We start from the raw sequence: 13754 nt of genomic DNA, 5'->3' as shown, positions 1-13754 counted from the left end.
TATGGCTTATAGACTGGAGAAACATTTACTACCCTCACACACTTACAGTATGGCTAGTAGACTGGAGAAACATTTACTACCCTCACACACTTACAGTATGGCTAGTAGACTGGAGAAACATTTACTACCCTCACACACTTACAGTATGGCTAGTAGACTGGAGAAACATTTACTACCCTCACACACTAACAGTATGGCTAGTAGACTGGAGAAACATTGTACTACCCTCACACACTAACAGTATGGCTAGTAGACTGGAGAAACATTTACTACCCTCACACACTAACAATATGGCTAGTAGACTGGAGAAACATTGTACTACCCTCACACACTAACAGTATGGCTAGTAGACTGGAGAAACATTTACTACCCTCACACACTAACAATATGGCTAGTAGACTGGAGAAACATTTACTACCCTCACACACTAACAGTATGGCTCATAGACTAGAGAAACATTTACTACCCTCACACACTAACAGTATGGCTAATAGACTGGAGTAACATTTACTACCCTCACACACTAACAGTATGGCTAGTAGACTGAGAAACATTTACTACCCTCACACACTAACAGCATGGCTAATAGACTGGATAAATATTTACTACCCTCACACACTAACAGTATGGCTAGTAGACTAGAGAAACATTTACTACCCTCACACACTAACAGTATGGCTAGTAGACTGGAGAAACATTTACTACCCTCACACACTTACAGTATGGCTAGTAGACTGGAGAAACATTTACTACCCTCACACACTTACAGTATGGCTAGTAGACTGGAGAAACATTTACTACCCTCACACACTTACAGTATGGCTAGTAGACTGGAGAAACATTTACTACCCTCACACACTTACAGTATGGCTAGTAGACTGGAGAAACATTTACTACCCTCACACACTAACAGTATGGCTAGTAGACTGGAGAAACATTTACTACCCTCACACACTAACAATATGGCTAGTAGACTGGAGAAACATTTACTACCCTCACACACTAACAGTATGGCTAGTAGACTGAGAGAAACATTTACTACCCTCACACACTAACAGTATGGCTAGTAGACTGGAGAAACATTTACTACCCTCACACACTAACAATATGGCTAGTAGACTGGAGAAACATTGTACTACCCTCACACACTAACAATATGGCTAGTAGACTGGAGAAACATTTACTACCCTCACACACTAACAGTATGGCTAGTAGACTGGATAAACATTTACTACCCTCACACACTAACAATATGGCTAGTAGACTGGAGAAACATTTACTACCCTCACACACTTACAGTATGGCTAGTAGACTGGATAAACATTTACTACCCTCACACACTTACAGTATGGCTAGTAGACTGGAGAAACATTTACTACCCTCACACAGTTACAGTATGGCTAGTAGACTGGAGAAACATTTACTACCCTCACACACTAACAGTATGGCTAGTAGACTGGATAAACATTTACTACCCTCACACACTAACAATATGGCTAGTAGACTGGAGAAACATTTACTACCCTCACACACTTACAGTATGGCTAGTAGACTGGATAAACATTTACTACCCTCACACACTTACAGTATGGCTAGTAGACTGGAGAAACATTTACTACCCTCACACAGTTACAGTATGGCTAGTAGACTGGAGAAACATTTACTACCCTCACACACTTACAGTATGGCTAGTAGACTGGAGAAACATTTACTACCCTCACACACTTACAGTATGGCTAGTAGACTGGAGAGACATTTACTACCCTCACACACTAACAGTATGGCTAGTAGACTGGAGAAACATTGTACTACCCTCACACACTAACAATATGGCTAGTAGACTGGAGAAACATTTACTACCCTCACACACTAACAATATGGCTAGTAGACTGGAGAAACATTGTACTACCCTCACACACTAACAATATGGCTAGTAGACTGGAGAAACATTTACTACCCTCACACACTAACAGTATGGCTAGTAGACTGGAGAAACATTTACTACCCTCACACACTAACAGTATGGCTCATAGACTAGAGAAAGATTTACTACCCTCACACACTAACAGTATGGCTAATAGACTGGAGTAACATTTACTACCCTCAAACACTAACAGTATGGCTATAGACTGGAGAAACATTTACTACCCTCACACACTAACAGTATGGCTAGTAGACTGGATAAACATTTACTACCCTCACACACTAACAGTTTGGCTAATAGACTGGAGAAACATTTACTACCCTCACACACTAACAGTATGGCTCATAGACTAGAGAAACATTTACTACCCTCACACACTAACAGTTTGGCTAGTAGACTGGAGAAACATTTACTACCCTCACACACTAACAGTATGGCTTATAGACTGGAGAAACATTTACTACCCTCACACACTAACAGTATGGCTCATAGACTAGAGAAACATTTACTACCCTCACACACTTACAGTATGGCTAGTCGACTGGAGAAACATTTACTACCCTCACACACTTACAGTATGGCCTGTAGACTGGAGAAACATTTACTACCCTCACACACTTACAGTATGGCTAGTAGGCTGGAGAAACATTTACTACCCTCACCCACTTACAGTATGGCTAGTAGACTGGAGAAACATTTACTACCCTCACACACTAACAGTATGGCTAGTAGACTGGAGAAACATTGTACTACCCTCACACACTAACAATATGGCTAGTAGACTGCAGAAACATTTACTACCCTCACACACTAACAGTATTGCTAGTAGACTGAAGAAACATTTACTACCCTCACACACTAACAGTATGGCTAGTAGACTGGAGAAACATTTACTACCCTCACACACTAACAATATGGCTAGTAGACTGGAGAAACATTGTACTACCCTCACACACTAACAATATGGCTAGTAGACTGGAGAAACATTTACTACCCTCACACACTAACAGTATGGCTAGTAGACTGGATAAACATTTACTACCCTCACACACTAACAATATGGCTAGTAGACTGGAGAAACATTTACTACCCTCACACACTTACAGTATGGCTAGTAGACTGGATAAACATTTACTACCCTCACACACTTACAGTATGGCTAGTAGACTGGAGAAACATTTACTACCCTCACACACTTACAGTATGGCTAGTAGACTGGAGAAACATTTACTACCCTCACACACTAACAGTATGGCTAGTAGACTGGATAAACATTTACTACCCTCACACACTAACAGTATGGCTAGTAGACTGGAGAAACATTGTACTACCCTCACACACTAACAATATGGCTAGTAGACTGGAGAAACATTTACTACCCTCACACACTAACAATATGGCTAGTAGACTGGAGAAACATTGTACTACCCTCACACACTAACAATATGGCTAGTAGACTGGAGAAACATTTACTACCCTCACACACTAACAATATGGCTAGTAGACTGGAGAAACATTTACTACCCTCACACACTAACAGTATGGCTCATAGACTAGAGAAACATTTACTACCCTCACACACTAACAGTATGGCTAATAGACTGGAGTAACATTTACTACCCTCAAACACTAACAGTATGGCTTATAGACTGGAGAAACATGTATTACCCTCACACACTAACAGTATGGCTAGTAGACTGGATAAACATTTACTACCCTCACACACTCACAGTTTGGCTAATAGACTGGAGAAACATTTACTACCCTCACACACTAACAGTATGGCTAATAGACTAGAGAAACATTTACTACCCTCACACACTAACAATATGGCTAGTAGACTGGAGAAACATTTATTACCCTCACACACTAACAGTATGGCTTATAGACTGGAGAAACATTTACTACCCTCACACACTAACAGTATGGCTTATAGACTGGAGAAACATTTACTACCCTCACACACTTACAGTATGGCTAGTAGACTGGAGAAACATTTACTACCCTCACACACTTACAGTATGGCTAGTAGACTGGAGAAACATTTACTACCCTCACACACTAACAGTATGACTAGTAGACTGGAGAAACATTTACTACCCTCACACACTAACAGTATGGCTAGTAGACTGGAGAAACATTTACTTCCCTCACACACTAACAGTATGGCTCATAGACTGGAGAAACATTGTACTACCCTCACACACTAACAATATGGCTAGTAGACTGGAGAAACATTTACTACCCTCACACACTAACAATATGGCTAGTAGACTGGAGAAACATTGTACTACCCTCACACACTAACAATATGGCTAGTAGACTGGAGAAACATTTACTACCCTCACACACTAACAGTATGGCTAGTAGACTGGATAAACATTTACTACCCTCACACACTAACAATATGGCTAGTAGACTGGAGAAACATTTACTACCCTCACACACTTACAGTATGGCTAGTAGACTGGATAAACATTTACTACCCTCACACACTAACAGTATGGCTAGTAGACTGGAGAAACATTTACTACCCTCACACACTTACAGTATGGCTAGTAGACTGGAGAAACATTTACTACCCTCACACACTAACAGTATGGCTAGTAGACTGGATAAACATTTACTACCCTCACACACTAACAGTATGGCTAGTAGACTGGAGAAACATTTACTACCCTCACACACTTACAGTATGGCTAGTAGACTGGAGAAACATTTACTACCCTCACACACTAACAGTATGGCTTATAGACTGGAGAAACATGTATTACCCTCACACACTAACAGTATGGCTAGTAGACTGGATAAACATTTACTACCCTCACACACTAACAGTTTGGCTAATAGACTGGAGAAACATTTACTACCCTCACACACTAACAGTATGGCTCATAGACTAGAGAAACATTTACTACCCTCACACACTAACAGTATGGCTAGTAGACTGGATAAACATTTACTACCCTCACACACTAACAGTTTGGCTAGTAGACTGGAGAAACATTTACTACCCTCACACACTAACAGTATGGCTTATAGACTGGAGAAACATTTACTACCCTCACACACTAACAGTATGGCTCATAGACTAGAGAAACATTTACTACCCTCACACACTAACAGTATGGCTAGTAGACTGGATAAACATTTACTACCCTCACACACTAACAGTTTGGCTAGTAGACTGGAGAAACATTTACTACCCTCACACACTAACAGTATGGCTTATAGACTGGAGAAACATTTACTACCCTCACACACTTACAGTATGGCTAGTAGACTGGAGAAACATTTACTACCCTCACCCACTTACAGTATGGCTAGTAGACTGGAGAAACATTTACTACCCTCACACACTAACAGTATGGCTAGTAGACTGGAGAAACATTTACTACCCTCACACACTAACAGTATGGCCTGTAGACTGGAGAAACATTTACTACCCTCACACACTAACAATATGGCTAGTAGACTGGAGAAACATTTACTACCCTCACACACTAACAATATGGCTAGTAGACTGGAGAAACATTTACTACCCTCACACACTAACAATATGGCTAGTAGACTGGAGAAACATTTACTACCCTCACACACTAACAATATGGCTAGTAGACTGGAGAAACATTTACTACCCTCACACACTAACAGTATGGCTCATAGACTAGAGAAACATTTACTACCCTCACACACTAACAGTATGGCTAATAGACTGGAGTAACATTTACTACCCTCAAACACTAACAGTATGGCTTATAGACTGGAGAAACATTGTACTACCCTCACACACTAACAATATGGCTAGTAGACTGGAGAAACATTTACTACCCTCACACACTAACAATATGGCTAGTAGACTGGAGAAACATTTACTACCCTCACACACTAACAGTATGGCTTATAGACTGGAGAAACATTTACTACCCTCACACACTAACAGTATGGCTCATAGACTAGAGAAACATTTACTACCCTCACACACTAACAGTATGGCTAGTAGACTGGATAAACATTTACTACCCTCACACACTAACAGTTTGGCTAGTAGACTGGAGAAACATTTACTACCCTCACACACTAACAGTATGGCTTATAGACTGGAGAAACATTTACTACCCTCACACACTAACAGTATGGCTCATAGACTAGAGAAACATTTACTACCCTCACACACTTACAGTATGGCTAGTAGACTGGAGAAACATTTACTACCCTCACACACTTACAGTATGGCTAGTAGACTGGAGAAACATTTACTACCCTCACACACTTACAGTATGGCTAGTAGACTGGAGAGACATTTACTACCCTCACACACTAACAGTATGGCTAGTAGACTGGAGAAACATTGTACTACCCTCACACACTAACAATATGGCTAGTAGACTGGAGAAACATTTACTACCCTCACACACTAACAATATGGCTAGTAGACTGGAGAAACATTTACTACCCTCACACACTAACAATATGGCTAGTAGACTGGAGAAACATTTACTACCCTCACACACTAACAATATGGCTAGTAGACTGGAGAAACATTTACTACCCTCACACACTAACAGTATGGCTCATAGACTAGAGAAAGATTTACTACCCTCACACACTAACAGTATGGCTAATAGACTGGAGTAACATTTACTACCCTCAAACACTAACAGTATGGCTTATAGACTGGAGAAACATGTATTACCCTCACACACTAACAGTATGGCTAGTAGACTGGATAAACATTTACTACCCTCACACACTAACAGTTTGGCTAATAGACTGGAGAAACATTTACTACCCTCACACACTAACAGTATGGCTCATAGACTAGAGAAACATTTACTACCCTCACACACTAACAGTTTGGCTAGTAGACTGGAGAAACATTTACTACCCTCACACACTAACAGTATGGCTTATAGACTGGAGAAACATTTACTACCCTCACACACTAACAGTATGGCTCATAGACTAGAGAAACATTTACTACCCTCACACACTAACAGTATGGCTAGTAGACTGGATAAACATTTACTACCCTCACACACTAACAGTTTGGCTAGTAGACTGGAGAAACATTTACTACCCTCACACACTAACAGTATGGCTTATAGACTGGAGAAACATTTACTACCCTCACACACTTACAGTATGGCTAGTAGACTGGAGAAACATTTACTACCCTCACACACTTACAGTATGGCTAGTAGACTGGAGAAACATTTACTACCCTCACACACTTACAGTATGGCTAGTAGACTGGAGAGACATTTACTACCCTCACACACTAACAGTATGGCTAGTAGACTGGAGAAACATTGTACTACCCTCACACACTAACAATATGGCTAGTAGACTGGAGAAACATTTACTACCCTCACACACTAACAATATGGCTAGTAGACTGGAGAAACATTGTACTACCCTCACACACTAACAATATGGCTAGTAGACTGGAGAAACATTTACTACCCTCACACACTAACAATATGGCTAGTAGACTGGAGAAACATTTACTACCCTCACACACTAACAGTATGGCTCATAGACTAGAGAAACATTTACTACCCTCACACACTAACAGTATGGCTAATAGACTGGAGAAACATTTACTACCCTCAAACACTAACAGTATGGCTTATAGACTGGAGAAACATTGTACTACCCTCACACACTAACAATATGGCTAGTAGACTGGAGAAACATTTACTACCCTCACACACTAACAATATGGCTAGTAGACTGGAGAAACATTTACTACCCTCACACACTAACAGTATGGCTTATAGACTGGAGAAACATTTACTACCCTCACACACTAACAGTATGGCTCATAGACTAGAGAAACATTTACTACCCTCACACACTAACAGTATGGCTAGTAGACTGGATAAACATTTACTACCCTCACACACTAACAGTTTGGCTAGTAGACTGGAGAAACATTTACTACCCTCACACACTAACAGTATGGCTTATAGACTGGAGAAACATTTACTACCCTCACACACTAACAGTATGGCTCATAGACTAGAGAAACATTTACTACCCTCACACACTTACAGTATGGCTAGTAGACTGGAGAAACATTTACTACCCTCACACACTTACAGTATGGCTAGTAGACTGGAGAAACATTTACTACCCTCACACACTTACAGTATGGCTAGTAGACTGGAGAAACATTTACTACCCTCACACACTAACAGTATGGCTAGTAGACTGGAGAAACATTGTACTACCCTCACACACTAACAATATGGCTAGTAGACTGGAGAAACATTGTACTACCCTCACACACTAACAATATGGCTAGTAGACTGGAGAAACATTTACTACCCTCACACACTAACAATATGGCTAGTAGACTGGAGAAACATTTACTACCCTCACACACTAACAATATGGCTAGTAGACTGGAGAAACATTTACTACCCTCACACACTAACAGTATGGCTCATAGACTAGAGAAACATTTACTACCCTCACACACTAACAGTATGGCTAATAGACTGGAGTAACATTTACTACCCTCAAACACTAACAGTATGGCTTATAGACTGGAGAAACATGTATTACCCTCACACACTAACAGTATGGCTAGTAGACTGGATAAACATTTACTACCCTCACACACTAACAGTTTGGCTAATAGACTGGAGAAACATTTACTACCCTCACACACTAACAGTATGGCTCATAGACTAGAGAAACATTTACTACCCTCACACACTAACAGTTTGGCTAGTAGACTGGAGAAACATTTACTACCCTCACACACTAACAGTATGGCTTATAGACTGGAGAAACATTTACTACCCTCACACACTAACAGTATGGCTCATAGACTAGAGAAACATTTACTACCCTCACACACTTACAGTTTGGCTAGTCGACTGGAGAAACATTTACTACCCTCACACACTTACAGTATGGCCTGTAGACTGGAGAAACATTTACTACCCTCACACACTTACAGTATGGCTAGTAGGCTGGAGAAACATTTACTACCCTCACCCACTTACAGTATGGCTAGTAGACTGGAGAAACATTTACTACCCTCACACACTAACAGTATGGCTAGTCGACTGGAGAAACATTTACTACCCTCACACACTTACAGTATGGCCTGTAGACTGGAGAAACATTTACTACCCTCACACACTAACAGTATGGCTAGTAGACTGGAGAAACATTTACTACCCTCACACACTAACAATATGGCTAGTAGACTGGAGAAACATTTACTACCCTCACACACTAACAGTATGGCTAGTAGACTGGAGAAACATTTACTACCCTCACACACTAACAGTATGGCTAGTAGACTGGAGAAACATTTACTACCCTCACACACTAACAATATGGCTAGTAGACTGGATAAACATTTACTACCCTCACACACTTACAGTATGGCTAGTAGACTGGAGAAACATTTACTACCCTCACACACTTACAGTATGGCTAGTAGACTGGAGGAACATTTACTACCCTCACACACTTACAGTATGGCTAGTAGACTGGAGAAACATTTACTACCCTCACACACTTACAGTACAACTCGTAGATTAGAGAAACATTTAGGTTTAATGTGCGTTAGGTTTATCCTGAGATCACAGACTTGCGGAATTAATGCAAGTGAAACTATGGAGCACTGTTCTATATCATTTTCCATGAATAATACTAATAATGCATGGAATTTATATAGAGCTTTTCAAGAATCCAAATACGCTTTACAGTTTCAAACAGAACAAAAACCAAAGCAAAAACAATTGCAGACTAAACAGAAAGATGGACAATGATGGCAACTAACATGGAGAAAAATGTTGGACAATGCAGACAACTCTCACTGTCCCCCTTTCCCTCCCCCTCTCCCGTCATCCTCCCTCCAGCAGCCCACCCCCCTCTCCCGGAGGTCAAGCCGTTCCCAGGGACATCAGAGGGAGTGAGGGAGTCCAGCAGCACCACCGGCATGGTGGTGGGCATCGTGGCAGCCGCCGCCCTCTGCATCCTCATCCTGCTCTACGCCATGTACAAGTACCGCAACCGCGACGAGGGCTCGTACCACGTGGACGAGAGCCGCAACTACATCAGTAACTCCGCCACCCAGCCTAACGGCAGCACCAAGGACAAGCCGCTGGGCATCGCCAAGATCTCCAAGAACAAGAAGAACAAAGACAAGGAGTACTACGTGTGAGGATTGGAGGGACACCCTTATGACATTCACATATACACATATACACATCTACACTTATACAGACATATGCACACATACAGGAGGACATGCCCTGAGACGCCCACACACACACACACACACACACACACACACACACACACACACACACACACACACACACACACACACACACACACACACACACACACACACACACACACATAAAAGAAACACACAGAGACAAAGAGACTGCCATGAGGGCAGAGACCCACCCTGTACAGTAATAATAACCACTAACCACATCCTCTCTGTGTGAGGCCTGTGTTCGACCAGAATAACCGTAATGACAAGCAGAGTAATCACCAGGTAGACTCCTGGTACAGGTCCAGTAAAGGACTAGCCCCTGTCTCTCCCTGCTATAAACTGTCCTGTAGACTCAGAGAGAGGAGGGGGCAGGGGGCAGACTGGGAAAGAACACCAAACACTAGTGTTCTGTCGTACGGAGTCAAAATCAGTATATCCAGATTAACACCCTGATAAACTCCCAGTTTCAATTTTGTGTAAAGCTGGTGTTGTCCAATGGGGGAACACCAGATTACCTGAACCCTGCCCCTAACCCTAGCCCACCAGTCAGCAGAATGGACGTTACCACGCCAATAAGACCGGAAGAGTCACACCCACCAGGGTTGCCATGGTGGCTCTGTTTGCCCGACTCGCTGGGGAGGGACGGAGTAGGGCGTGTACGTGGAAAAGGGAGCTGTGTGTGTTTGAAATGTTGCCGGGACATTTATTTTCAAACGTTATACAACGTACGTTACAATGTTGTATCAACCCATCCAGACTATGAAAACGAGAGACTTTGACTCTGACTCTGGAGAGGAGACCAGAGACACCAGAACTACCTACCTACCTACCTACACAACACACAACACACTCACACCTCCTACAACACCACAAGAGCTTCATTACCAGAGCTTCATCCCTGACCGGTGGCAACGATATCTGCGATAATGATGATATTATTATGATAATGCTGAAGTCGATGATGAAGAAAAAGAAGAATGAGGATGAACATGTGGGCAGTTTAGACTCTTTGGGGAAATTGTTGCACGTTGAATTATCTTACTCCATGTGTTTCTAACAGAGCAGAGACTACAGGAGTTACTCCTAAACCCAGTACAGCCATAACCTACCACCTGGCTCACCGAAGCCTACCACATGATCCACCACCTGGGCTTATAATAACCGACCACCTGGCTCACCGAAGCCTACCACATGATCCACCACCTGGGCTTATAATAACCTACCACCTGGCTCACCGAAGCCTACCACATGATCCACCACCTGGGCTTATAATAACCGACCACCTGGCTCACCGAAGCCTACCACATGATCCACCACCCGAGGGCCAATTATTACAGGGCTTAATAGTGACAGACCGACAACACAACAGGATAAGCTAACTTCAGAACTAACATCATATAGCAATCATCAATAAGAAGACAGGACAAATGCTGTACACACAACAACGTTCCATCCCTTCCAACACACAGCAGAGTGTGACCAGGCTCCAGGGTCTCTGAGAGCCAGGTTGGTATGTTTGTTTTGGGTTGTGGTTTAGTGAGTAACCCTGGTGTAAAGGCTGGGTATGTCCTCCTGCCACAGGCCCAGCCCCGTTTTAAAGCCTGTCCTATAGACAACTATACGTGCTCTGATGAACGTTTTATATTACAACAAAAAAAAATTCTGTAAAATAATCAAAAACAGAATACTAAGTGTTATCATGTGTTTCTATAATGATAGAGCTGTTCATGATGCCATTGGCTAATAGAATTTGAGTTGCTTTACTTTCATTGGCCCTCCCTCTCCGAGCATCCTGTGTGTTCACATTGGTTGATTGTCCCTCTCGTTGTCCATGTGATCAATTCCAGCCAGCCAGGAGTGGGGGGGGTGGGGGCGGGCTCTGTGGAGAAGGTTAAAGGTGTGACTATGATGTCATTCAGTGCATGTAAGACTGTGTAGGTCTCAAATGGCAGATGTTTAAAGTAGTGCACTATTAGTGCTAACCCTAAAACTACATGGCTCTGATCAAAAGTAGTGCACAGGAAATAGGGTGCCATTTGAGACACAAACCTACTGTAAGAACAGAGTAGATAGAAAATCACTGTCCAGAACAGGCAGTAGTCTCCATTGTGACTAATCTGGACATTGTATTTCTAGCTTTTGTCGGCAAGCACGCTCCCCCGGGTCATCCAAGCAATATTGCCAACCAATCACATGCATGGGAATCAGACTGGGGGCGGGACATAAAGCATTAAAGACATAGTAGTAATAAAACCTAAAAATTTGACAGAAAAATGTAACTAATTGATTCCTTCTCTTTATCTATCCCTTTATCCCTATTTCTCTCTGTTCTTCTCTCCCTCTCGTCGACGCCTCTCTTCCTCTCTCTTTCTTTCTCCTTTTCTCCTCTCTGTTTCTATCTGAAGTGAAGGAGGAGCATTGAACTGTGGTGTTCTTCATCTAAGTGTTCATTTAGCCTTTTGATTTTATATATATACAATTTTTCTACAGTATTTTACTTTTATTTTTATTGTTACAGTTCTTTGAAGAACATAAAGTGGAACTTTATTATGAAAAATAGTTTTGAAGATCAAACGAGTCAATAAAATATTACCCAAGTGAAGTTACCTTAACTTTTATTCTATTCTCTTCTATTCAAAAATATGACATAAGTGAAGTTATTTAGCAAATTTCCTACACAACAATATTGTCACGCCCTGACCATAGATATCCCTTGGTTCTCTATGGTGAAGTAGGTCAGGGTGTGATTAGGGGGTGTTCTAGTATGTCTATTTCTATCTTGGTGCTAATATGGTTCCCAATTAGAGGCAGCTGTTTATCGTTGCCTCTGATTGGTGACCATATTTAGGTAGCCATTTCCCCACCTGTGTTTTGTGGGATATTGTTTGTGTTTAGTTGCCTGTGTGCATGTCATGAGTTCGGTTTGTTTCATGGAGGTTAAAAAGATGTGGACCTATACTCACGCTGCGCCTTGTTCCGCTCATTACGGCGATCGTGACAAATATTCCTTTATCCTCCCTCTATCCCATTCTCTCTCTCTCCCTCTTTTTGGTTTCAGGTAAAAACCTTTTACACGGAGGGTTCTACATGGAACCCAAAATAGTACTACCTTGGAACCAAAAAGGGTTACTACCTAATAACCATTTTTATGAGTGTTGTGTTAGAGAACATTATGTCCACATTGTTTCCCTCAGACACACACATACAAGCAGGCTAAACACACTCCCTGGTCGCAGTAGATATCCACAAGATCCTCTGAATTTAGGGGAACGGGGCAAAAGGTAGCGATCCAGCGGATTGGTGGATAAGTGAACAGTTTATCAACCCCATCTCCCAAGGTCTAGGTCACACTGTGACTACCATCACACACAGACACACACCACTACAGGAAGAAACCTCAGCCTCTTTCAATCTCTTGTCTCTCTTTAACACTCTTTCTCGCACACTGTCTCTCTCGCTCTCAAACTCACACGCACACAAACTGCTGACCGGAGAGAGACGGAGAAAGGAATGGAGGGATGAGTATCTGGATAGAGGAGTGAGGGCAATGCTGAAGCACCTGTGTGCGTTTTTTTT

The 13754-nt window shown here is 41.9% G+C and overlaps 1 protein-coding gene across 22 annotated transcripts in view; it reads left to right on the top strand.

The window, feature by feature from the left end:
- The window catches only part of LOC118357460 (neurexin-1a-like), a 101594-nt gene extending 88810 nt beyond the window's left edge, over positions 1-12784 (top strand). For 12 of the 22 annotated variants that reach the window (XM_052478247.1, XM_052478244.1, XM_052478249.1 and 9 more), the window contains one exon: positions 9811-12784. In XM_052478247.1, coding sequence (XP_052334207.1) covers positions 9811-10115 — 305 coding nt within the window. In that variant the 3' untranslated portion in view covers positions 10116-12784. The remainder of the gene's footprint in view (positions 1-9810) is intronic. The other 10 variants (XM_052478255.1, XM_052478245.1, XM_052478254.1 and 7 more) reach the window with 1 other exon arrangement.
- The last annotated feature ends 970 nt before the right edge of the window (positions 12785-13754 follow it).

The sequence above is a fragment of the Oncorhynchus keta genome, chromosome 24 (genome assembly GCF_023373465.1).
Source record: "Oncorhynchus keta strain PuntledgeMale-10-30-2019 chromosome 24, Oket_V2, whole genome shotgun sequence".
NCBI lineage: Eukaryota > Metazoa > Chordata > Actinopteri > Salmoniformes > Salmonidae > Oncorhynchus > Oncorhynchus keta.
This window is presented reverse-complemented; position numbering and strand designations above follow the sequence as displayed.